General features: G+C 38.5%; 1 protein-coding gene across 7 annotated transcripts in view; it reads left to right on the top strand.

The window, feature by feature from the left end:
* The window catches only part of PHACTR2 (phosphatase and actin regulator 2), a 272,375-nt gene extending 251,549 nt beyond the window's left edge, over positions 1-20,826 (top strand). For 4 of the 7 annotated variants that reach the window (XM_046004726.1, XM_046004731.1, XM_046004729.1 and 1 more), the window contains 2 exons: positions 3,668-3,744; positions 14,013-20,826. In XM_046004726.1, coding sequence (XP_045860682.1) covers positions 3,668-3,744; positions 14,013-14,028 — 93 coding nt within the window. In that variant the 3' untranslated portion in view covers positions 14,029-20,826. Of the gene's footprint in view, positions 1-3,667; positions 3,749-14,012 lie in introns of those variants that run through there. The other 3 variants (XM_046004727.1, XM_046004732.1, XR_006818296.1) reach the window with 2 other exon arrangements.
* The last annotated feature ends 6,341 nt before the right edge of the window (positions 20,827-27,167 follow it).

Here is a 27,167-nt window from a genome sequence, read left to right as displayed (position 1 = left end):
CGGGCTCCAATCTCACCACAGCAGCCTAGCTCTTTCTGTCCCATATCTTTCTACAGAATCAGTCCCGTGTACGTTTATGGGAAGAGTCCTTAGGCCTAAACTCTGGCCTCATTTGCATAGAAGGGAGTTAAGATTACTGTACCTGCATTTTCTGAACATGAAACATCTTTAATTACCCTTTTCCTCTCATAAGCCTCTCAGGAAATCTCTTTATTTATTTTTTAAAGGTTTTTTGTTTATTTCTTAGAGAGAGCAAAGCCTTCAAGACAGAACATGAGTGGAAGGGGAGGGGCGGAGGGAGCGGGAGAAATCAGACTTGCCACTGAGCAGGGAGCCCAACCTGGGCTCGATCACAGGACCCTGGGATCATGACCTGAGCCGAAGGCAGAGGCTTAACCAACTGAGCCTCCCAGGTGCCCCAAGTGACCTTCTCTTTATTTTTTTATTTATTTTTTTAAAGATTTTATTTATTTATTTGTCAGAGTGAGCACAGGCAGAGGCAGAGGGAGAAGCAGGCTCCCTGCTGAGCAAGGAGCCCAATGTGGGACTTGATCCCAGGATGCTGGGATCATGACCTGAGCCGAAGGCAGCCGCTTAACCAACTGAGCCACCCAGGCGTCCTGAGACCTTCTCTTTAAATAGTAAGAGGAAGCAACTCTTGGAATAAAATTGTGGTAGTCCTGCAGTGAATTTTTAAAAGGAGTTTTGCTTTTCTTTAATTGCCTGTAGTTACATCTTGCTGATATATATTTTCAAACAACCAGTCCCTATAATTTCAGATTGCGTTCATTGCCTATAACTGACTCATTATTCCTAATTGCAAACCAGCACACACAACATGGAGATCTGAGGCAATTATCTGGATGACTTAAACCCTGAAGCTCATTTCAGTGGAAAGACTGTGAGTCTTAAAGCAGGAAGGCCTACATATGAGCCCCATCTTTGTCCCTAACACCCATTTGATGTCTAGCAAGTGACATGATCTCTCAAGGCCTCAGTCTTATCATTTGTAAGATGATACAGTGTTCGGGTTATCAACTCCTAGTGACTTAACCGTCTTTCTTTGCTTGCCCCTTCCAAGATGGCTCCTTCACCAGCACATCTGTGCCTTGTTGCTCCTTGGCCTCTCTCTCTCCATCCCCATGGCTTCTCATCCTCCTAGGCCTCTTCCTGTACCTTGGCTTTCTCACAGTGTGGTTTCCTGGGGGTAGTCACATCTTTTTTTACATGGCAGCTGACTTCCAAGAAGAAGGAAACAAAAGATGCCAGACCACTTAAGAGCTAGATCCCAGACTGACCCAACTTCACCCCTGGTGTGCTGTGTTGTTTAAAGCAGTGGCAAGACTTGTCCAGATTCAAGGCTGGAGAAACAGACTCCACCTCTTGATGAGGGAATGCCAAAGTCACATTGCAGATGAACATGTGGGATAGGCCCCAAAATCTTGAACTTTCTCAGAAAAAATGCATATGTATCTCATCATAAATGAATTGTCAATGTTACTAATGTAAGGGATGTTTAGCACATAGTTCACCATTGGAAATAAACTATACTGTATTCTTTTTTTTTTTGCAGATTCTGTATCTCAGCTGGTTCTAAAAGAATGCTTTCATTAACTTTTGTCAGACTCTTAGATTGATAGCCAACCTACTATTGAGAATAAGGACTTTGCCTTATTTGTCTGAGTCTCCTTCAGTGATGCACAAAGTAGACTCTATAACAGTGAAAGAATTTGTTAGTCTCAATCATAAACTAAAATCTGTTTCTTCTTTCGGAAGTTTCACAGTAAGTGTACAAAGCACTTCCACGTATGCTCTTAATGGAGCTTTAAAATACTGCGAGGAATCCTCATCCTCATTTTTCAGAGTGGAAAACAGGTTTTGGAGCAAAATAATTCACTGAGGGTCCCACTGCTATTGAAGGCATAGGTGAGACGACAACCCATGATTTCCAACACCAAGTATATCTAGTGACATCTTACATTCAGAGAAGAAATTTAAAATGAACATGGAGACAAGATTCTCTGGAACTACCCATATTAAAAAAGCTTCCTTTCAAGGAAGTCTTTCCAATAGATGCTAACTGGAGATTGGTATTATAGGGCATATTCACTGTTTTCGGCTCCTGGGTTAGGTATCAGTATTTACAGTGAGTACGACAGAGTATCCTCACTGTGCTCCTCCTTGTGAGACAAGATGGATGGTCTTACCACAGCAAGTGTCTCTCTGCTTGCTTCATCTCTTTCAGAACCTAGTAGCAAGAATTATTGCCACAGTTTCCAACCGCAGGTTCCCCATAGAAAGTACAGAGGCTGAGGAATACAGGGAGGGAGATGTGAGCAATGTATGACTGCAGGATTTAAATATAACCCAGACAAGCCTGTTGGGGGAAAGCTTGTATATCGCCGAGTGAGAGTCAGTGATGGCCGGAGGCCGGAGAAAGGCCTCAAGGCTTCCTTCTGTCTTTTCCCTTTATCTAAAATTCATCATTTTCTAATCACAAACTAGATTTTCTTATCTCTCAGCAAAGTCATTCTCTGTGGTTTGCACTATTCTAAGTTTGGGCTGAAGAGTCCATCTCTCATAGAGATTAGGTTATGGGGATGTTTTTATTAATAATTTTACTTCACATGAGGGAACGTTCTTAGTGGAGAAATTAGGAAATAAAGATAAGCACAAAGTTGAAACCAGAAACCATCCGTGATCCATTCACCATTGTTAATAGATAACTGATGTTAATGTTTTGATGATTATCTCAGTTTTTCAACCTAAGGGACATAAGCATCTCTTCAAACCCCAACATCTATGTGACATGGGTTATGTGTTTGTTATGTGGTAATAGTAATCACATCTGATTAGTACATTTTCTTTTGAGTGGCTTTAAGTGCTGTGCTGAAATTTTTCGTTCTGATTGTCTGAATTTTCAATATTAAAGAATAAATAAGCAACTGCCTTCTCAGTAGTTCTATGGCAGTTGGTCAAAGCCATGTTGCTGTGGGTGGTATGAAATGCAGAACTTTCATAGGAAAATGATACTGTTTCTCAGAAAATCTTGGGGTGCCTGGGTGGCTCAGATGGTTAAATGTCTGCCTTCAGCTCAGGTCATGATCCCAGTGTCCTGGAATCAAGCCCCGCATGGAGCCCCACATCAGGCTCCCTAGGAGCAGGGAATCTGCTTCTTCCTCTCCTTCTACTGCTCTCCCTGCTTGTGCTTTCGCGCTCTCTGTCAAATAAATAAATAAAATCTTAAAAAAATAAAGGTGCTTTCCCGTAGCACAGACATACTCGTCGTGGTGTCAGATGAGGAAGGAAAGAAAGAAGGAAGAAAGGAAAGAAAGAAGGGAGGGAGGGAAGAAGGGAGGAAGGAAGGAAGAAAATCTTAGGACCTGGACTATTCTTGTGGTCCTCAAGGGTGGGGGATGTATGTGACTCAGACCAGGCCCCAGAATGAGTTCAGCGAAGACCTTCTTCCTCTCCTCCCTGTCAATGACACTTCAAGGAAATCTGCCTTGGTTTTAGTATGATATTACATTTATCTTACCTTTACCTAATAGAAATTAGGACTCTCTTTTTGCAAGACATTTCTTAAAAGAATGTCTGCTTTGTTGATGGTGTATAGGCTGAGGAATTATGTGACCTAAGTGACAATTCTATTTTTTTTCCTATTTAGGCAGCAATAAGGAAAGAACTAAATGAATTTAAAAGCACAGAAATGGAAGTTCATGAAGAGAGTCGACAGTTTACAAGGTAGGTGGGCAAAATGAGGTTTGGCATATTTTATGTTTTGTGTATTTTAACCACAATCAAAAGAATTTTTTTAAAGACAGATGAGCATAACCATATAATGAACATTTTTAAAATTAAATCTTTTTCTTTCTTTCTTTCACAGAAGTCTGAATCATTCCAAAGGGCTATGTTCTGGTTTCTTTCTTAGTCTTATTTTCTGGTCCAGGAGACAAGCATTAGAATCATTCATTCTGCTCTTGAAGAGGCCCAGTTGAAGTTTTATGCTCAGAACAGAGTGCTGGTGAGAGCCACTATGGGCACCTGTGTGTCTGCTTTGGGCTCACAGTAGACATAACTTAGAGAAGATAGAAACTCAATTTTCAGAAGACCTTAGACTAGGAATCTAATTTTTACTGCTCCTTCAGAAGGTTATGGCAATCCTCCCCTTTTTCCTCCTAGTACCCTTGGGTTTCAGTTTATTCTTGTGCTAAAACCAGAAGGGACCTGCGTGATCATGTAGTCAGACCACCCCCCTCTTCACAGGTGTTCTGTTTCTTTCTCTCTAATGGGTTTATGTGCTTTGCTTTTTTATAACATGTATGTGCCTAAAAATTTGCATGCCAATTAAGTCTTGAAAAATTAAATTGCTAACAAATATACAGGACAGATGATTATATGAAGGAGACCACAGTAGGTCTTTCAGGAAAGCAAATACTGATTCCCTAGGCTTGAAACACCCTCTGCAAGACAGGCATACACCCTAGTGCTACTCTCTCTGCGCTGGTTCCTGTTGGTGGTGGTGTTCCATGCTCAGAGCATGTCCTACGATAAAGGAAGTAATGCTATAACTTCATAATTTAATAGCAAGTCCCTCTGCTGAAGTTGGTAGAGACTGCTTGCTCCTATGATACTGTTTGGCATGCAGAAGAAACCCCCCTTTTTTCTGGGGGAGTTGTACTTGTCTTGCTTCCTCCTATATCATGTTTATTTGTAAATGCATTCAGAGCTCTTAGCCATCTGGATGTATAGGATTTTTCTCTATTTGAGGTCTGCTTCTAATCCTAATCGACTCTTGGACCAGTCACATGGACAGATCAATCCAGACCTACTGTCTGCTCCTTTTCTCCCTTCCACCTGCGGGGTCAGGAAAAGTTCATATTGATATTTGACACCTGTGGTCCCACATCTCCAGTAAAGTTGATCATAATAAAGGTGCCTGAATATTTATGGTGACATTGAGTTGGCTGGGACCTCCAGGTAACTGAACAGATAGCATGCACGTGTTCGTGCCTTTGAGTCCTGACCCCTGAGATAGAGTGACTACACTCAACCTACTCTTTATAATTCAGGATCATTTGACTTCTGTAGTTTTCCTAGAATTCATAGTATCTGATTACCTGATTATCATTTGATAACATTGGAAGAATAAAGGAAAATAGAAAAAAAACAAATTTTTAAAAAATACATTTCTATGGAAGTTCCAGTTTATGAAAAACAAACATTTATACTGAAAGAGGTTCTTTCTCTTCTGTCATATATTAGAACAAGTGAAAAAGAAAAGGTTGCAAGGAAAGTAAAGGTCATTTATTTTTTGCATCTATATTTGTTATGGGCACAAAGATATATTCTAATTAAGCATTTAGACAGTGCAAAAAGCCATCAAATAAAAATGAAAACTCCCTTCACTCCCTCCTTTCTCAACTTCATTTCTGTTCTCACAGGTAATCACTGGTTAAAGTTCAGTGTAGATCCTAGTAGACATTTTCTTGTCTATTTACAAACATGTAGGTGTATATATATGATCTACATGTATGTACGGATACACATATGCCTTTATGTACACTCTGAGTCACACACAAAACAGCATCTAGAAAATCTTTCCATATTAGTGTCTATCTTTTATTTGAATGACTTTGTGGCATTCTATAGATAATGTACCATAAGTTATTGATCAATTATTCTATTGATAGATGTTATGGAATTTTCAGTGTTTTATTAGTAAAACAGTGACTTGACTTTCTTTATAAATATGGCTTTGTGGGGGCACCGGAGTGGCTCAGTCGGTTAAGCATCTGCTTTCGGCTCGGGTCGTGATCTCAGAACCCTGGGACAGAGCCCTGCACTGGGCTCCCTGCTCAGCTGGGGAGACTGCTTCTCCCTCTCCCTCTGCCTTTCACTCACTCTGCTTGTGTATTCTCTCTCTCTCTGTGTCAAATAAATAAATAAACATTTATTATATATAAATAAATGCATATAAATAAATTTTTTAAAATGTCATTAAAATATATAGATATCTTTGTGCACACATGCCAGTACTTCTGGACTAGTAACATGAGTAGATTCGCCAGGTCACCCGATTTATGTTTTTTACATTTTAAAAGATGCTATTCTGTGACTTGCAGTTTATGAGCATGCCTCGTGTATCACCTCATCAGCACTGGCGGGACAGGATGGTGGTGGTGGTGGTGGTGAGGGGTGTATAGTCTAAAACTGAACATTGATTTCTATAAGGTTGAGCATCTTTACATATTTTTATTGACCATTTATTTTTAATTTTTGATTGACTTTGACCAGTTTTCTTTGGGGTTGTCTTTTTCACATGAACTAGTGAAAAAACTCCTTAGATGTTGTGGATATTGGCTCTTTATTACATATGTCACCATACTTTTCCTCAATTTGTTCTTAATGTTTTAACTTTTTTGTATGGTCTTTTGTTTAAATTTTTGCACATTCAAATGTGTCTATATTGTTACTTTTACCTCATCGTTTTATGTCTTACGGAGGAAGACCGAGGTTATAAATCTATTCTCTTCAATTTTTATATATGTCTTTTTTTTTTTAGCGCTTAGATCTTTCATCCATTGGGCATTTTATTTGTGTGGGTGATTTAAGAGAGTAAACTAACTTTACTTTGTTCTAAATCAATAGTTAGGATGAATGGATACATGAGATGTGGCATATGTATACAATGGAATATTATTTAGCCATCAAAAAGAATCAAGTCTTGCCATTTGCAATCACATGGGTGGAGCTAGAGTGTATTATGCTAAGTGAAACATGGATGGAGCGAGAGCATAGTATTATGCTAAGCAAAACAAGTCAGTTAGAGAAAGACAAATACCATGTGATTTCACTCATATGTAGAATTTAAGAAACAAAACACATGAACATAGGGGAAGGGGAAAAAAGAAAGAGGGAGGCTTTTAAGAGACTCAACTGTAGAGAACGGACTGAGAGTTGATGGAAAGAGGTGGATGGGGGATGGGCTAGATGGGTGATGGGCATCAAGGAGGGCATATGTTATGATGAGCAAGTGATAACTCATTAAATTCTGCTCCTGAAACCAATATTACACTATATGTTGACTAACTAGAATTTTAATAAAAACTTTAAATAAAAATAAAGAAAGGAATCAGTAGTCAATTGCCCCGTTTATGTCCCCCCTGATGTGAAATTCTTCTCATATACACATGCATCAGTTCCTGGATTCTTTATTATGCTCTAGTGATTTGTTTCCTGTCATTGCACTGTGTCACACTGTTCAATTAGAATAGATTTTTAGTGTGTTTTTATATCTGGTAGGGCATTTTTTTCACCTTCAAAATTCCATCGGCTATTTTTCTGTATTTACTCATCTACAGAAGTTTAGAGTATACTTGTGGTATACTATAAAAGTCTATTGATATCTTTATTGTTTAAGTAAATACTAAGAGATGTAAATAGGGATGTGCTGCATTTTAAGAGAAAATTATGTGCTTTTTTTTTTTTTTTGTAACAAGGGTAAGCTTTAAAAGTTTTCCAAAAAATGTATTGATTACCAGTCTTTAAAATGTCTATCCAGATTAAAGTCTCTGCCTTCGGCTCAGGTCATGATCCCAGGGTCCTGGGATCGAGCCCCACATGGGGCTCTCTCCTCTGCAGGGATCCTGCTTCCTCCTCTCTCTCTGCCTGCCTCTCTGCCTAGTTGTGATTTCTCTCTGTCAAATAAATAAAATATAAAAAAAAAACTAATGCTGTGTAAAATGTCTATCCAGATAAGGAAAAATTAAATATTCATATAACTAAAATAAATATGCCTTGCTTGAGTACTCTTTAAAACCTGGCAGCAAAGCCAATGTCTGCTGCTATTTGTCCATTAATTTGTATTACATCATTAGAGTTGCATTCCAGTAGAGAAATCTTCTGGCTCTAAGACTTGTAAAAATCATGCTTATGATTTTCAAATTGTTTTCAGGATTTCTTTTAAGAAGATAAAGTTTTGGTAAACACTGTTGAGTCTAATCAAAATAATACCAAAATATGGAAATGTTTTACATTTAGAAAATTGTTTATGGAGAAGATATTGTTGCTCTTAGCACCACCCACCCTTGAAGGGAATATACAGGTTGTGGATCGTTACCTAGCCCTTTAAATGCAATCTAGATAGAGAGCAGCTCACTTATTAGCTCTTCTTATTAGTGTCAGACATTATCTCCTTATACCAAGTAAGCCTGCCATTCAGAACCTAAATCTGTTAATTCCCTGCAGGGTTTAGGTGGTTCACAGAAAGGTTGAGGCAATCCTGCACCTTCTGCGTAGACATCTCTTTATCCAGAGATAATCTTCCACACAGCGATGTATCAGTCAACACTGGAAAGATCCATTCCCATACAGATCTTCCCTTGTGTCTGTATCTCTGGAGAGATTCACAAAAAGCTGGTAACATTGGTTGCCTCTGGGGAGGAGAATTGGTGGGTAGGGGCAGGCATGAAAAGGAGGCTTTCCACTCTATGAATTTTTGAGATACAAGAATTTATTATCAGAAACAAATATTTAAAAGAAAAATAAAGGTTCCATTCCCTAAGTTCTCTTTCTGTAAATGAGGATCCCATCATGGTAGCTTTTCTTAAATAATGTGCCAGCACTAAAATTAATTGTGACATTCTCCTTATTGGTGTATCCAGAAGACACATCTGAAACCTCCAGCATGGGATATATTCTGTGACATGTTCGATCTGGCACAGTAAAGAATTATAGCAATCCACCCTTTTCATCTGATTACCCTGGTTTCTCCCAGCATCTTTTAGCTAGCTCTCTGGCATTACAGTGCATTCTGGGGCCACGTAACAGGGGTGAGGACTAGTGGTGCCCATGAGACTTCATCCTGTGGCATGAGAGGTTCCAAGCTCTAACCCCAGCTTCTTAGAACACTCAGTGCCTGTCTGGCCACAACCTGTGTTTTCTGCCACCAACAGCTGCCCACCCAGCCCACTGTTCAAAACCCAGAAGACCATTTGAAGGGCAGTGTATTACTTATTAGGATTATTGCATTCTGGGAGGAGACCACCAAGGCAAAATAAAGCCACTTCCCTTTCCATAGTAAATGACATTTCTACAACTTAAGATGATTCTCTAAATTAGAAAGACAAATTGTATGAAAGGTCAAATTTTACTTAAAAACTACATTTGAAAATGGTTATAGCTGAACGGTAAGATGAAGGGTCATTGTAATCTTCAGGATAGTCTCTGTTTTCCAGAAATTTTTTAAGTGTCCACATGGATTAGATTTATAATCGAGAGAGAATATTACTTTTATAAAAGTAAACTTTGAATTTGTAAGTAAGAATAGAGTGTGCAGTGTAGCACTTTCATGTTTATAATTTTATTAGCTTATTAATTATTTACTTATTATATTAAGCAAAGAATCATTGAATTGATGCTTTTAGAATCAAAGTGGGTCTCAAGAGATCGCTGGCATATTGTTAAGTGGAAAAATCAGGATACTGATAAAGCTACAAATAGCAATGGTATGTTTTATTTAAAAATTCAGATGCATAGGGGAAAATAACATCCAAAAGCTCTTAACAATTTCTTATAGAATGGGCTTATAGTTTTGGGGGTTTTTTTTCTCTACTCCAGCTTCTTTAATGTGGTTGAGGTATGTGGGTGGGTGTGGGTGTGTGTATTTAAAGTTATTAGCTTGTTCTATACCATCTTCAGTGATTACTGTCCCATGTCGATTTACAGCTAAACTGCTTTTCAGCTTCTAGATACGCTTTTCAGAATGTGACTTGAGGGGCGCCTGGGTGGCTCCGTTGATTAAGCCTCTGCCTTTGGCTCTGGTCCCGATCCCAGGCGTTCTGCTCAGCAGGGAGCCGGCTTCTCCCTTTCCCTTTACCCCTCCCCAACCACAGGCTCCTGCTAGCTCTCTCTGCCCCCCCCCCCACCAAGTGAATAAAATCTTTTAAAAAAAATCGTGACATGACAAGAATTATATGTGGGACCTCGATGAAAAATACAGGGTGTTCCACAGAGGAATAAGAAGGCTTCTTCTGCAAGGCTGCTCCCTTCTATGGGTGCCTCATGAACCTGGATAGAAACTTGAAAAAGCTGCAAAATGCTGCTTTAACCAGCATTGAAAGCACATGGCTCAGTGTTTGGAATCATAAAAGCCCATCCAGCATGTAATTTGGCTTTTCAGGTAGAACTAGGGGCTGTGGTTAGGAGAAACTGCTCATTTGTTTGATGTGCGTATGCCTTGACGATGAAATCCTTTCCAATAAAGGAGAAATGAATGATTCAGGATTTCTGTATCTATGTATATGAAAGTAACATTTTACTTTTGTGGGTAATTTGTTATGTTCTGTTATCTGAATGATTTTACAGGAAGGGGGAGTAAGTTTTTATATGGTAATTTGTGGAGGAATCATCTTTAGGGAAAAGAATGACCTTTACCTGAATTCTGGGATGTTAAAATAGCTCCGCCCCTGTTCACTTCCTCTCAACAGTATAAAATTAAGAAAGATGTATTCCAGTTTTAATAATAAGAAAATATAGGTAACTTCAAATTTGAGTCTCAAGAGAGTTCTGAAAAAAGAGTTGTCGAAAAGTTTCAGCATCCTTGGGGCACAATGTATCTATTGCTCCGTCAACTGAAAACCTAAAGCCAACTCATTCTGTCAGGTGAGCTTCTAAGGAGGAAAAGCTGAACTTCTGGTATTTCGGAATGAATGCAAACCATTGGGTAGTCCAAATGTAAGAACAATTTACACTTTCAGTACCTCTGAGCTGAACTTGACGAAAAGATGCCTAATTTAAACAGGATATAAATGTCTTTTCTGATTGGATAGTGCAAGAAAATATATGAGGTGGCTTGTTTATGGGGGGGGGGTGTTTTTTGTTTTTTAAACCAGGTCAGGTGGTCCATATGAAAAGAGGGTACATTTCTGACCCCTAGCTTTGTCGGCATGTTGTGGCAGTCACACTACTGGTTGGTCACCTTCTTCTCTTAGCCAGCCCTAGGAGCTATGCCGATGGCCTGTGACCTTCCACACACCCAGATGTGGAATTCATTCTCCGATGGGATCCCTGGGCAAATAGTGCCTGTGGGAAAAACAGAAAACCTTATAGTGTCTGGCTAATTTGGGGAAATTAAAAGCAGAGCACTTTCCAGGAAAATGCTGGGCTTTAGAAAGTTTTAAATCTCCTCTGGCCCACTGACTACTCACTTTGTTGCTCAACTCCCTTATTCGTTTATTGACCTTCTGCATCTCAGACATTATCGGTGTGAAGCCCAAACCTGCCATGTCTTGTTTCCCTATGCTTGTCCTTTGAATCCAGAGCCAAGCGAAGATTAGGGCACTGTGGAATGTTTGCTGTACAAAGCCCAGCAAATTAGGAGAGGGCTAAAATAATTGCTAAATTAGAAGAGTTTGTATTTAATTCCTAGAAAAGCTGAAGCTAACAAAGAGGGACCTTTGATACCTCAGGGTGGGAAGCCCCTGCAGGTGCGGTATATTTGTCTGTATTGTCGGGGCCCCCTGGGACTCCTGCTGCCTTTGTGTGGTATGGACAGTGCTTGTGTGTCCTGCGTGGAGAGAAGTGATACTGCTCATTTCAGCCACAAGGACGTCACTGGACTTGATTTTCTAGTAATTGCAAAAAGTTTGTGCTGAGCCCATTCTCACCCAGTTCCCTGTGTGACAAAAGGCAGATGTTTTTGAGGAAAGCATAGCTAGCAAAGTACAGCCTAGGCGGGCTCAGTCAGATAAGCATCTGACTCTCGATTTCAGCTCGAGTCATGAACTCCCCACATCGGGCCTGATGGAGCCCATGTCAGGCTCCATGCTCAGTGCCGAGTATGCTTGGCATTCTCTTTCTCCCTCTCCATCTGCGCCTCTCCCTGCTCTCCCTGCTCCCTCTCTCTCTCTAAAATAAATAAAATCTTAAAAAAAAAAAAAAAAAAGCCTAAGATGTGGAACAGGACTTTTCTCTGGTCAGAATTAATCAAAACTAACTGACAGATTTAGAAATCTAACTGGTTACCTTTTCCTTTGCCTTCTACCCAGAGGGCACCAAGAAAGCTCTGAATGAAAGTATGAGTGAAGGCATGTCCTGGTTCTCACAGTCTGGTCTAGGTTAGGAATAGAGTCTGGAGCCTGGCACCTCCCCTTACCAGCTCTGTGGCTTGGGCACATGACTTAGCATCCCTGTGTCTGTTTCCACATCTGTACAGAGGGGAGGGGATACCTCATAGGATTGTTTTGAGGATTGAACTAGGTAATATATGTATAGTGCTTGGAGTTGTGCTGGGCATATGGTAAACAGTAGTAATTTCATTTCTCATTATTATCTGTGTCTTTTAAATGTTTTATATAAAAAGTTTGATTTAAGAGATTTTCAATTACTATTTTGAAGTATTTTTATAGAATTTCTATTTTTCTTCAGTAATTGTTGACTCTTCCTAGAAAGCATGATGGAATGTCCTATCATATGCAATATAATAGATTAGTATAAATTTAATTGTAGTTAATTTGGGAGTCTCATGATTAGATTCATCAGTTATAAGAATTACTTACTTTCTAAGTGCCCAGTATATATTATTCAGTTGTTTATGCATTCAGCAAGTATTGATTGAGCACACAGAGTGAGTCAGACTCTTTTCTGGACCCTGGGAGTTGAGAACATGTCAGATAAAGTCTTCACTCTCCCATGATTATGTTCTAGTGAGGGAGACAAGCCATTAGCAAGTAAACAAATAAATCAACATGATAATTTCAAATTGTGCTAAGAACTATCAAGAAAACGTAACAGGATGCTATGGAAGGGACAAGGGAAATACATCTCTTAGGGAAATACAACCTATCCTGTGATTTAAATGACAAGAGGAAGCTATCAGCACTGTTGGGGGAAAGAAGAACATTCTACCCCCAAAGTGGGGCCAGCCCATTTAGAGGGGAAAGCCAGTGCAAAGAGCCTGATTTGAATAAGGATTTTTGCAAGATCTGAGGGCAAAAACAACACCCAGGTGACCGAAACAGGAGTATTGTCCTCATTTAACAAATGTAGAGCGTGGAAGTTCACGTAACTCCTGAGGTTATATGCCAGGGCTAGCTTTAGGAATTTAATTCAAAGTGGATGTGAAACCAGCTAGCTAGCTAGCAGGCTGTTCAAATAGGACTAGCAAAAGATGGGAGAGCTTTGATGGATCAAAGACGGGCAAAGAAAACAAGAGTTAGTGTCTTGTGGGATATGGAGGGTGAAGGAGAGAAATGAGTTGCAAATCTGAGGGTCCTAAAGTAAAAATCTTTTAAAAGGTAGATTGTGTAACAAGATAGAAAGTGCAGTGGTGCGTGAGTGGCTTGTCTGTTAAGCATCTGCCTTTGGCTCAAGTCATAATCCCGGAGTCCTGGGATTGAGCCCTACCTTGGGCTCCCTGCTCAGCAGGAGAGTCTGCTTCTCCCTCTCTCTTTGCCCCTCCCTTTGCTCATGCTCCCATGAGCTCTCTGTCTCTCTCACAAATAAATAAATAAAATCTTCGTTTAAAAGTGCAAAGACAGATTTACAAGAAAAGATAATTTGTATATCTGTGGCCATGCTTAGTGGAACATTTGGATGGGAATGCTGGCAGGCATTTGGAAATTCAGGCAAAGAAGGTAGCTAAACCGATAGGGACTATTTGCTGATGGTTTCCTTTTATAACTACAAACCAGGTATAACCAAATCCTTTATGAAACATCCCACTCTGCTCAGTACAGGTCAGAACATGACCCTCGAGCTTAGTGATGTTTTGTGTATTTCGCTGTATCCTGGACCGTGTAACCAGAATATTTTGTGCAGGGGCTATCTCTGCTTTCCAACCTCACATTTGTAACAGTATTCTGTTACGACAGTGATTTATAACAATAATTCAGTTGGGGGATGTCTAGACTGCCTTTAATTTATAAACATTACTGTACCTTATTCAGTTTACTAATTGCGGACTGTGTTTCTCTACCACAGACTCACAGAGTTTCTGTTCCTTGTGACAGGTTTCACCGTCCATAATGAAGTGTGAGACTGTTTGGAAACATGGACTGATCATCTTTGGGGGAAGCCTCTCTTCCTGAAAACCTGATATTGCACTGGGATTTGAATGTGTGTGTTTCCGTTTAACTCTTGAAGGAAGTGTATGGGAAGTGCTCCCCGCCTGCATGGCCCAGGTGGAGCCAGCAAGCAATGGGAGGGGGGCAGTGACTCTGCTGTCCAGCATGTGTATTGATGGTAAGCAACACCATGGTCACACCACTTATTCTCCATCAGGAGTTTTAATCAAAGAAGATGAGCAGAAGACAATCACTGGCTCCCTGTTACCAGAAAGCCAAATTGTAGAGTACGGGTTAAAGAGAAATCGGGGCCTGGAGCTGCTGGGCACAGGAAAGGGGTGGGGGTGGAAAATCAGAAAAAAAGAGAAATATTTCATTATGTTAATGAAGAAAAGAGAAAATCGGACATAAATATTTTTGAAGTAGGCTTTTGGTAGCTGAGAACTTATTAAGATATGGGAATCTAATCACCTAATGTGGATTCCTTAAAGACCTGATCCTAGAAGAATATTCTCGTTTCATCGTTATGTTGGTGCAGTATAGTACCATTATTTTACGTTGTGCCAGTGAATCCAATTGCCAGAAGTAAGTCTGAGTGTTTTCATGCATCTTTTTCTCAAATGCAAGAGACTTTTATTGACTCTTAACAAGCATGCCTGTCCAAATTTTGTTGCATGTTTTAAGTAGCATAGCTATACACACTTTTTTTTTAATACTCCTTATCTAATGTACCAAACTTCTACAAGGATAACAGGACTGGGAATAAAGTCAGATGAATGTGATCATATAAATCTGTAGGAAGCTTTAGAAATAAATCTTTTAGTCTTTCCCTAGCTTGATTATCTTCAAAGTTGAAGCAACCATACTTGATCTAAGGAAGATAATATTGACAATCACAGCATGTTTTTTAAAAATCCGAGTCCAAAGTTAAAACTTAAGCATATGCAAGTGTTCTGCCAGCAGTTAGTTCTGAGTGGGCATGGAAAGGACTATTTTCAGAGCTGCATTAAGTTGGATTGCTGCTATTAAAAAAATTAAGTATGTGGATCAAAAAAGTACCCGAAGGCTTAAAAGAACACAGAAGATTCCTGCTAAGTTGCAAGTGAGGAGAACCTCATTTTGTATTTTAAGAGTCTGCAGATTGCATCCGTAAATATAGCATTGACTTGCAATGCAAAAGAATGAGTGAGATTAAAGTCCTGGAAGGTTTCTCTGTGAGCCTACAGTCAGTATTGTTTACATTAAGAAACCCTCAATTGCCATCTTGCTATTTTCCCTGGAGTTGCAGGCACAGCCTGGCTTCTGCTCCCAAATACATATGATCAGATGTAAATACTACCTTGCATTCAGTTGTTCTTTCATGATTGTTTTGTGCTCCTTTTATTAAAAACACATGAGACATATAATAACAAGACAAGACTAGTAGACTTTATTTTATTCTCAGAGCTTGGGCTGGAATTTTCTGAAGTGCTTCTGGTTCATGATATGGAAGACTGTAAATTGCGATTTCAACCAAAAAAGCAAACATTTACTCTGGTGGATAAGTTTGGATCCTGTCATTCATTTATATTTTATAGAGCCACCAAAATTGGGTGATTTTGCTTAAAAATAAAAGGCTTTAGAGAAAGCCAGGACCATTTTATATCTAAGAAAAGTAAGCAGCGTTGTTGCACTTTTGCCGTACTCAGCTCTGTGCATAATAAACCCAGATTTTGCGTTGTTGCCATTTCATTACTAGTATAAGATGAAAAAAATGTTCTGCATGCCCAAGTGTCTTTCTCTGGCCCAAAGGTTTTGTATGTTTCATAGTATTTGAATCCAACCATGGACGTTAACTTTGTTCTAATTTTTTGGCTGAAGCCATCCTTTTCCTTAATATTATATTATCATTGTTGTGTCTTGGGAAAAATGTCAAGGAATGTAATGTTACTTTAATTTTCTATACTTCAAATCCTTAAATGTTGTCCTAATTTTTAATCACGGGGCCTCTATAAAATGGTATATATAAGACATTATCACTGTTTTAGCACTGAAGATACAGGTCATAGAAAGTCTCTACTTGGTTGGTAAAAGAAGCAGTTTTTTCCCACTCCTAGTGCACGTGATGCAGTTCTTTAATTCCCTACAATGAGATGCACCCCAGTACAAAGATGAGACTCTGGTCCCTCCATATGCTCTTTTGCTTATATGATATGTCAGATTTATGAACTACCCACACTTTATACCAATTGACACATTTAGAGAAAAGTTTAAAAGTTAGAGCGAAATTTAAAAGTCACAAATATTACCACTGCTAGTCTAATATTTAGGAATTGGAACCACCAGTTACATCATTAGAATGATTCGAATAGAAGGATTGTGAGCTAACCTGTATTTTTCAGAGTAAGTCTCTGCATTCATAGCTAATTTTAAAGGGTTTTTATTTATTTGACAGACAGAGATCAGAGATCGCAAGTAGGCAGAGGGGCAGGCAGGGGCTGTGAGGGGGAGAAGGCTCCCCGCTGAGCAGAGACCCCCCCCCCCCCCCATGCGGGACTCTTTCCCGGGACCCTGGGATCATGGCCCGAGCGAAGGCAGAGGCCTTAACCCACTGAGCCATCCAGGCGCCCCTTCATAGCTAATTTTAAAAGGTAGAAACACTGCATATTCACCCAGCAACCTGTCCAAAGGTCTCTTACCTGGCGTCCCTAAAGATGTGGACCGCACTCCATACAATAGGCCTCCGCCCCAGTGCCAGCATTTCTAGTATCCAACCAATAAGCTGCAGTTCTATGAAAAAAACTGTGTGTGTAAACTGGGCTGTTGAAACACAACACCAGCCTTTTCCCTATTTAAAGTGAGACATTAGGCTGACATAGAGGAAGTGAGTGAGTTTTCCTGAATCCCCAAGATATGATTAGGGAAGAAAACAAACCCATATCCAGGAAGATCTCAGGCAGGAAGGAACCAGACAGACTATAAAACACAAAGTGGCCATTTCTCTCTTTTTTTAAATGGAGCAAAAGAACATAAACATTAAACTGGTAAGAAGATGCCCTGGGCTTTATCAGCATCTTTGTGGGCTGATGAAATTAGTCCTCTGCATTAATTTAAGGCAACCCTGCCTGATAATTCCCTGTATATGTGAAATGTCTTGCATTTTTTTATGTTTGATATAATTTACCTTTATGTTAATTCCTTAAATTATTTAAACTAAATCTATAATATTCAGAGAACCATTTGGGGTATTTGAGTAGCTGTTTTAAATGGAGGAAAAAGCAAACTCATCTATCTCTCTGATTTTCCCAGAAAAACAGACTTTCTGATTTCATTTTCATGTCCTTTATTAGCATAATGATTGTAGTCATGTATCTTTTTCTAATGTTAGTAAATATGTTCTGTTAGAAAGTTTTGAAATGTAAGTGAAAATCTATTTTGGCCAGTAAAGGAATCAAAAACACCCTTCAAAAATCATCAGATACTGAAAATGAGAGATAATTTCTTAAAACCCATAATTTGGGTTTCACATCCTACAATTCCTTGCTACCTTGGGACTTTGAAAAAATCCAGTAGCTTACAATTGAAAGAGAAAAAACTCTGCATTGACACTGCATATCCTGATTTATGTACCACATTTTAAGATGTAACGGGCATTGTATTTATATTCAGTAGTCAGACAGACACAACTTTCAAAAATGATACTGTATTCACAATAGAAAATGATAGTCTCGCCTACCACATAGTAGCATGTATACATTTAAAGAGTGAAAGCTGTCTTTTCTCCTTTTTGCTCAAAAATTTCTTCAGTTTATTATTTTTTAAGTGGTCCCAGCAGCACATTAAACACAGTGAGAAGTTTTCCTCAAAATAGGTGAGATGGAAGATACGTATGTTTATGTCATTTCATCAGCACAGTAGCTGCAGCATTCCTAAATTCCAGTCCTATTATTATCCCTAAACTTCCTAGTGAGAGGTTACATCATTTGAGACAAGAACTAATTTCTTCACATCATCAGAGTATGATGTGAGCAGTAAGGAACCACTAAGATGTAATTTATTTACAGAGTTGTCCTTTGGCTTCTGGAAATAGGTTATGTGCCACTATTGAGTATTTGCTGTCCTCTTACTGGCAGGCTATATCACATTATTTTGTTTGGCAAAGCAGAATGAACTTCTGGAACTGAAATATGTCCGAGAGGGGGAATGCAATGGCAAAAGTCACCATCAAATTAATAGAACCATGTTTCTGAGAGAAAGCTCATCTTTAGGTAGCTCAAATCCAAGTTTCAAAGAGCAGCATGAGGAACTACTATAATTTTGCAGAGACCAAAGGGTGGTGGGGACCCTTTGGTCTCTGCAAAGGTAGACTATTCCCAAACCAATTGTCATTTTCACTTTCCCCTTATTTTTGGTAATAGCTAAACTTGATTCTGTATGAAAATGGGTATCACCACTAGCATACCTGGAAAACAGTGGAAGCAGAGCTCACAAGGTCATTCCAAATTAAGAAATCCCACTACATATTCTGTAAGATTTTTGGCAAAAATAAAATATAAGATAAAATAAAATAAATAAGAATCCTATGGCAGCAATTCTCACCAAAGGCCAGCCTTATAGGCAGGGGTCATTTTAAGCCATGCTAGGATTTACTGTGCAAAAAATGTCATTCAGCCTGTTGCATTGCTGCCACAAACTGCACCTATGAGCACGGCACTGTTGATCAGTGTTTCTCAGTGGGGTGCTGTTGGCCTTTAGAGCTGGGCAATTCTTTGTTTACAGAAATGTTCCCTACACTGCAAGATGGTTTATATCCTAAGCCCCTGCTGACTAAATGCCAGGAGCATGCCCAGTCCCTGTAAAAACCAAAAGTCAGAAATGCTCCCCCATGTTCAAAGACCCTCTAAGGCAGTACCACCTCCCTTCAGTACCACTGTCTACTGCAATTTGAGGACACGCAGGGAAAAGTACCTATTTCAAAACCTCGTCTGGGCTGCCTTGCATTACTTTGGACCTAATAGTTTCTTCCCCTTTATTTTTCAAGCCTTCTGCTCCAGTGAAGCTTTAACTTGCCAGCTCTTCAGGGAGGAGGTTGCTGGGTGGCCTTGGCAGTTTCAATGGGCAGAGTCACTTGGCTAGTCCCTGTATGTAGTTACAGGAGAAATTTCAAATGAAGCAAACTTTTTTTTCTGTTTTGGCTTCACAGTTTTACCTGAGGACTACATTGTTGGTCACCATCTTTGTCAGTGTCTTGAGGATTATTAACATGGCTTAATCCCAAATACAGCTACCAATCCACCTGAACAAAACTGGTGGTCCGTGAAAATCCCCATGAAATTTCACCAGTAAGATGCATCCCTTGAGTTACAAAGCAGTCCCGTTTACCCTGTTAAAGAAGCATTTAATCCACATGCACGTGCTTGAATTCTCCCCTGTATAACGATAGTCATGCCGTTCAGCTTTTCTAAAATGTGTCAGTACTGAATTATGAAGGAAGCATGGATTAACTGGAGTGCACGCATACCGTTCATACTTCCGTGATGGTCATGCACAATTCAAGATGACTTCACCTCGTTGAAACATTACTGAGCTACGCTAACGATACATAAGCATATTCTCTGTTGCTGCTTCTCACCAAAACTGAATGGTTCAATATGTCTTGAAATGATTTGGATCCATTGTGGCTAATTGAATGGAAGAATTTAACCACTATAAATTTTCTAAGTATTAAAATTTCCAACTATCTTTTTCGAGACAGAACAACTCAAGAGTTGATAAAGGAGGTTATATTGTGAATTTTTAGATGGTGCTTAAGAATTCTTATCTTGTTAAATATCAGTATTTTTTTTTTCTTTTTAAGAATAAATTAAAGGGAGTAAATGAGGCAGAATGCCACTCTACCCTCAGGTCAATTTCATGGTATGTTAAAATGCCAATAATATTTGTGCCACTTGCCAATTTGGGGGGCTCCTCCCTTACTGGATGCTTTTGCTATAGTTTGTATCGTTACACTGCTTAGAGAGCCTTCACGAAAAGACGTCACCTTTGCAATGCTAACTAGCATTTGAAAACAATCTGAATAAATCTAGGGTCAAACCACTTTCATTACTTAAAATATAGGCACTAATTTTTATTTTTATTTTTTTAAATATTTCTTCTGTGGCTTAGACATGTGCCAATGTGTTCAAAACATTCTGCACCAGTTTCCCCAGATGTAGTACCAAGCAAAAACTCAAACTTGTCATTTTTTTCTATGTAATAGTGATTTTTAAATAAAGAACTGTATGCATTCGTTTGTTATTTTAATCTTTGGTTAAAGTGATTAAGAATGGTAAGCTGTGATCATTATCAGACTGACTGAATGATTCCTGATTTCCAGTAAGTGATCTAATTCTACATATTACACAGGTACAATATCTGTGAGTGTAACTGGAACTGTACACTGATTAACATGACAGTTTCTCTTTTTGTTGTTGTTCTTGATGTGTACTGTATTATAGTATGTGGGTATAAATACCTACACATATACACAGATATGTATATGTATTCCACTATTGTAACCTGAAAGACAGACTATGTATTATCTTTTTTATTCCTTACTGGTGTTTGTGTTATTTAAAAAGCAAAACTATGCTCTATTTAGTTGTATAATATTATAGGATACTTTGCTGTGCACAATTCCAAGTGCCTTAGAACATTGTTTAGCTTTCTTAAGTATATATAAATGCATATATGTATAAAATTGGGAAAAGTTACCTCAATAAAATCATTGGGAAATCCCCAACTTTAGTTTCTTCCAATTCTATTGTACTGAGACAGTACTTGGTATTTTTAAATTAAAAGCTCACTGAGTCCTCCCCTGTAAGCAAGAGTAAGACAGATCTTCTAATTGTCTATCATTTCAACTGCAGCTAATTTAAATTTTTTTGTATGTAAGGCTTTGTGATTTGTAATTTTTATTTAAAATATCTGTCTATGACTTACTGCTTTAAACAGCAACTTACAATACACTTTTAAAACTTGCTTTCTTTTTATATCTGAGGATATTTGATGTTGATGTTTCCATTGACATTTTACTATGTAAAAATAAAAGCTAGTCCCTTTAGAGTTTATAATACAGAAAATAAACAAACGTCCTCATTATGCTTATTATTTAATGTATTATAAGCAAAGAGAGAGGTGGGGAACATATTTTGGCCAAAAAAGGAATTGGAATATATTTTTCATTTTTTCAACAGCAGTTACAAATTGTAACTTAGCCTCCCTCAATCCTGGGACAAAGATAAAATTATGAGAGGGAGGTATGAAAAGCAGTTTGTGTACCATTATCCTTGATAGAAGACATATAAGAGAGAAGACTGGGACCCAAAATTTTAAAAGTAGTTTGAAAAATTGGCCCCAAGAATGCTATTAAAAATTAGCTGTACATCCCCTAGGTAAGTATAATAGCTCAACAACTACTTTCCATTTTGCTCACTAAACTAGGTTCTGCATTAAAACATTAATTTCTAAAACCCAGTGGAGGTAAGAAATGAAAAAAAAGTTTTCCATTTTACATAACACTTTGTTGGCATCCATTTACATAAGACTATTGTAATTGAACTCATTGCCGGACCTCAACTCAGACATCTGTATGGAGTGCTTGCTGTATGCTGCTGTCTACACACAAGTCAATCCTTGCTCAGTTTATGAGTCTTGAACTCTCTGCCCTTTACTCTTCCTCTGCCCCTCTCCCTTAATTCTTTCTCTCTCTCAAATGAATAAATAAAATCCTTAAATTAAAAATAATAATAATAAAGGGGCTCCTGGATGACTCAATTGGTTAAGCATCTGCCTTCGGCTCAGGTCATAATCCCAGAGTCCTGGGATCAAGCCCCGCATCGGGCACCTTGCTCAGCAGGGAGTCTGCTGCTCCCTCTGCCTCTGCCCCTCTCCCAGCTTGTTCTCTTCCTCTGTCTTTCTCTCCCTCAAATGAATGAATAAAAATCTTTAAATGAACTCCTTGCCCTTTAACAGGTGGTCACTAATAGTAGAAACATAAAACTCTAGAAAAAGCTAAGAACCTAAAGTTTGTGTGAAGGTTTTTGGTCTTTTGCCAAACACAGGAACCATTTCTAGGTTTTTAGGGAGAAAAGCGATAGATACTAACTTCATAGTTAGATAAAGCTAAGGTGGAGAGAACTAACATTTCAATGCTTGTTGACCCAAGGATTTGTTTCTGGATGGATTTTGACCTCGCATAGTCCAGCTCAAACACTGGAATGGGAAGCACTCAACAATGGGAAGAAGTTGTCCCTAGTTATCATGTAGCCACACTCAGCAGCTCGACCTTAAGTTTTAAGTCATCTTTTTCACAGTCAGTTTAAGTCTGTTACCTCTTTACATTCAGCTCCTTGATTACCTCCGAAATCTTGGTCATTGCCTCCCTGAGTCTTCCCCTACCGACCATTCTTAATCCTAGAACCACATTATTCTTCCTAGAGGATAACCCTCATATTATTCGGTGTGAAAACCATTGCCATTGCCATAATCTGATTGGTAGATGAGTTGACCTCAACCAAGGTGTCTAACTATGGAAATGAAGAAAGATAAGAAATTTAAGGGACAGCTGAAGGGCAAAAGTGATTGTTGCATATGAGGGATATGGAAAAGTAAATAATATACCTATGTTTTTCACTTGGTAGTGATGCCACGTGCTGAAATAGAAAGTAAGGAAAGTAAGGTTGTAACTCCTGGGGGTGGGGGAGGTAGGGAGCCCAGGAAGAAGAGAATAGGAGGTACGGAGAGGTGAGGCATTTAATTTTGCACATGAAATTCAATTTGAATTGCCTGCCTGTTGAGACATCCACATGTGGAAAGACGTACAGTATTCAGTTGGATATATGAGTCTCAAGGTCGGGTAAAAGTCTGGCCTACATAGAGGAAGTTGAGAATCATTAGCACATGTAACAAACTGTAGAAATGAATAAACGTCCCAACAGATAATGTAGCTTATGACTAAATTACTACAATTAAAATTTAATAAACTATTTTTTCTTCACCTGACTTTGTCTCCAAGACCATAAAATCATTTCATTTGCACAACACCTGAGTGCTTTGGAGGATAGATAGATTTTTTTTTAATTTAACTGGGTGTTACTGGTTACCTTAATTTTAAGTAAAATGGAGTAGTGCTTTTTGTAGAGGGTTAAGTTGTAAAGCAAAAATTGTATTTGAAAATATATTACCTCGAATACAATGAACATACCTACTATCTCAATAAGTCCACATAGCCTGTTTTTACTTCAACAGTGAAATATGTGGCTGGCTCTTTAATTCAGCCACAAATGAGGAAGTTAGTTTACATCTAAGTGCTATGTAATGTTAGAAAAGAGAAAAAACAAACAAGACTTACCTTTAAGCATAAGAATTATACTCAGCACAATGAGATGTTCATACCATTAGCATAGGAAACATAGTAATGGAGGAAATAGAGGTCAATGCCTCACCCACATTCCCAGTATGAGCTCATGGATGAAATGAGCAGGGAGAATTAATTGCTCAATAGTAACAGTAGTAATTTGGGGCACTTGATTGGCTCAGTTGTTTAAGCATCCAATTCTTGATTTCAGCTCAGGCTATGTTCTGCGGGTCATGAGATCAAGGTCTGTGGTGGGCTCTGTGCCCTTCAGCTGTCCCTTCAAACCTTCAAACCTTCAAATTACTTCCAATTTTGGGGGGAGGCCTTGCTTGAGATTCTTCCTCTACCCCTTTCCACCCCGTGTGCTCATGCTCTGTCTTTCTCACTCTCAAATATTTTTTAAAAATCGTAATGGTGGCCATCTTATTTCTCATTTGCTGAAAGCATAAATTCATAAGTTAAAGGCATGCATGATCTAATTACCAAAGTTTTCACTGGTTTTGATAGTGTCATTGTCACTCAAAAGGAGACTAATAATGATTCGTGAGCTTTTAATAGCCCAAAGCTAGAATGAGCATAACTGACATATACCAAAGAAAACTCAGAATTCATGTTATAACTAGAAAGGCACAGTAAAAAAATAACTTGGATTAATATTTCCAAAGTGTATTCACCTGAAATGTATGTACTTTTGACTCAAAAAACAGGAGTCAGTGAACAAAAAGCCAAGCAATATGAAGAGTTTGTGCTGTTAAAAAGAGTTTTAAAGAACAATACAATTACCGGGGGCTAGAAGCTAGTAAAATCATCTAAGTATGTAGTATAAAAGACCTGAAAGGTACCAGGATTTGAAGGAAAGCAAAAGGATTAAGATCGAGGAACCGGACAAGTTGGATCAAAATGCAAGTTAACAGATTCCATGATGTGACTCTGATTTGAAGCAAAGCATGTGTTCCCTGACAAATCCCCAGAGGCTTGGGGGCCCTGGTTTCAGGAGATGGTCACCCTGAGGCAACAATGAAGTTAAGTGAATCCTTACACTTACCTAGAAGGTGGACAACTGCCAACCTTCACGGGGCACTGAGCACAGGCCAGGCACAGTTCCCGCCATTTATAACATATTTTCTCATTTAGTCCAACAATTCCTCTAAGGTAAGCATTAATAATACCATTCCCATTTTACATTCAGGGAAGTAAACGGAAGCCCACTTGCCTCAGGTTACACAACCCAAGTGAAACACATTTTGGCCAGTACTCCAAACCTCTTAGTGCTGTCTTTTAATATTATAGGAGAAAATTTGGGTTTATTGGAAAATAATGAATTTTCAGATGAGTACATCCTTCCAGTTCTGAGTTTAGGAGGACTGTGCACCTTACGCTGCTTTAAGCTATTTTACAACTTTGTAAGTTGTAGAAAGCTGACAGGAACGTGGAATAATTCTTGTCTCCAGACACGTACATAATTTCTGTCCAGTGAAGGTTCCGTTGCCTTCGCTAGGTCACTGGGAAAGAAGCCAGTTTTTTTCTCCATTTGCACATTCTTCTCAATATTCCTGCTCTATAAATGTTTCTCTTCTTTGGATTGTCCTCTGAACTAATTGTAATGTCCTATGTTCCCTTCATTAACAATGTGCTAGATAAAATCTTTACATGTGCTCACTTTATGCATATGTAAGAGAGTCATTGGTTTATCATTAAAAAATTAGCCTTGAACAATATTTTTTGAACCTGATCGTATTAGTATCTAACCTGTCCCATCTTTTTGTTTTTTGGTTTTTGTTTTAAAGATTTTATTTTAAAATAATCTCTACACCCAACATTGGGGTTCAAACTCAAAATCCAGAGATCAAGAGTCACATGCTCTGTGGACTAAGCCATCCAGGTGCCCCTACTTTGGTTTTCAACTATCTTTACTTTTTCTAGACACCAAATGCAACACTTCAAATCCTCACTATAAATACATAAACAATAAAATATATAAAATAATGTAAATAATTGTAAACAATGAAAAATATATACAGTAGAGAACTAAAGTTCTTACAATGCCAGCTCCTTGTGGAAAATTGCTAGGGGGAAGTTTGGCGCATCATTGACCAGGTATTTTTCAGTGCACTATGATGTCTCTGTGTAAAATGTCTTTCTATTTGTAATTATTAACAATAACAACAAATGACATTTTCATGGTATTCTACAACCTGCTTTTTTTTCTGAGTGAGTGACTATCCATGTTGATCTGTAGCTCCTAAGAACACCTTCACGATAGACCCTAGTATTAATTTTTTTCAATGAATCCTTTACTAGTGGAATTTTAATTGCTTTATTATTCTCTGTTAAAAACAGTGCTACCGTGAACATCCTGCTCCATCCATCCTGATGCTCTCTCCCTTTTTAGAAATTAACTACCTCCATTAGCTCCATTAATATTGTCAAGAGTGTAATTTATAAATCCTTGAGTTACTGCTTCCATATCTAGTTAGTTTGGCTATATTTAAGCAAGTTTTCTCCACTTTTGTATACATTGGTTTCCTGGTACTGAGGATCCTTGAGCAATGCTGATGGAGAACCAGTGCTGAATGTGATATAAATAGTGCTAAGAAAGTAAACATATTTTAATAGGCATGTTCATTTCACGTGAAAAACATGAAATTTTCAAAGCCTAGACTAAACCAGGAATTAAATTAAAATTAATTTATTAAAATTCTGTTTAATCATTTTGAATGGATGCCATTTATTAGAGCATACTAATAAGATTCTAGGAGAAGTATGGTTTGGATTTATTATCATTACTCTAATATTTCAGTTATGGGTGTTTTTATGATAGGAAATGTTCTTCTGTGTTAAGACAAGACAGGGTTTTGTATATATACCATATGAATGAATGCATTGTTCTAGATATTGTAGTCAACAAATATTAAATAAGCTCATGGATAGATAGATATCATCCTGAACAGGCTTGAACACATGTCAACTCACCGTATGTGTTGGCTTTTTGAGATGGGGTATATTGTAATGGTTAAGGGTGTGACTCTCAAGCTACACCCGAGTTCACATTTTGGCTGCATCCCTTAATGGCTTTGTGCTCTTGGGCAAAAGTCCACTTAACTTTCTGTTTCCCAATCTCTAATTTATATATAACAAAAGGATAATGATAGTAAACCTCCTAAGTCCTTTAAGAATTTAAAGTGTAAATATATGTAAAGTGCTTTGAACAAGACAATTCTTATTGAGTCCTTGCTATGCCATGCCCTGGGGAAGTACATTAGGCAAGACAAAAATCCTTGTCCTCAACTTGGTTACTGCAGTTGGAGTCTAAAGACAGATGAAAATGGTACGGATTTACAATTTGATGTAACCTGAGCCGACTAATCACAGGGTACAACAAGAACATGTGGGGTGGGCCCTAGTTTGGAAGAGTGTAAATTTCCTAGAGGCAGAAATGGCTAAACTAACACTTGAAGAACAGGGAGGTGAGAGGAGGAGATTTTAGATGGGCATAGCAAAGTCAATCTCTTTTAGGTCCATTGGGGAACTGCAAACAGTTTGATAGGGCTAAGTTATAGCGTGGTATGTGGGGGGTAAGGAGACAAGATGCTAAATTGATGGGTAGAAGCCAGATGAGGGAAACTGTTGGCTGCCATGCAAACGAATTTAGACTATCCTGAGGCCAAAGGGTAGACATCGAAAGTTTTTATATAGGAAAATGACATGATTGAATAAGTACTAAA

This window comes from Meles meles, chromosome 5 (genome assembly GCF_922984935.1).
Source record: "Meles meles chromosome 5, mMelMel3.1 paternal haplotype, whole genome shotgun sequence".
Classification (NCBI taxonomy): Eukaryota; Metazoa; Chordata; class Mammalia; order Carnivora; family Mustelidae; genus Meles; species Meles meles.
This window is presented reverse-complemented; position numbering and strand designations above follow the sequence as displayed.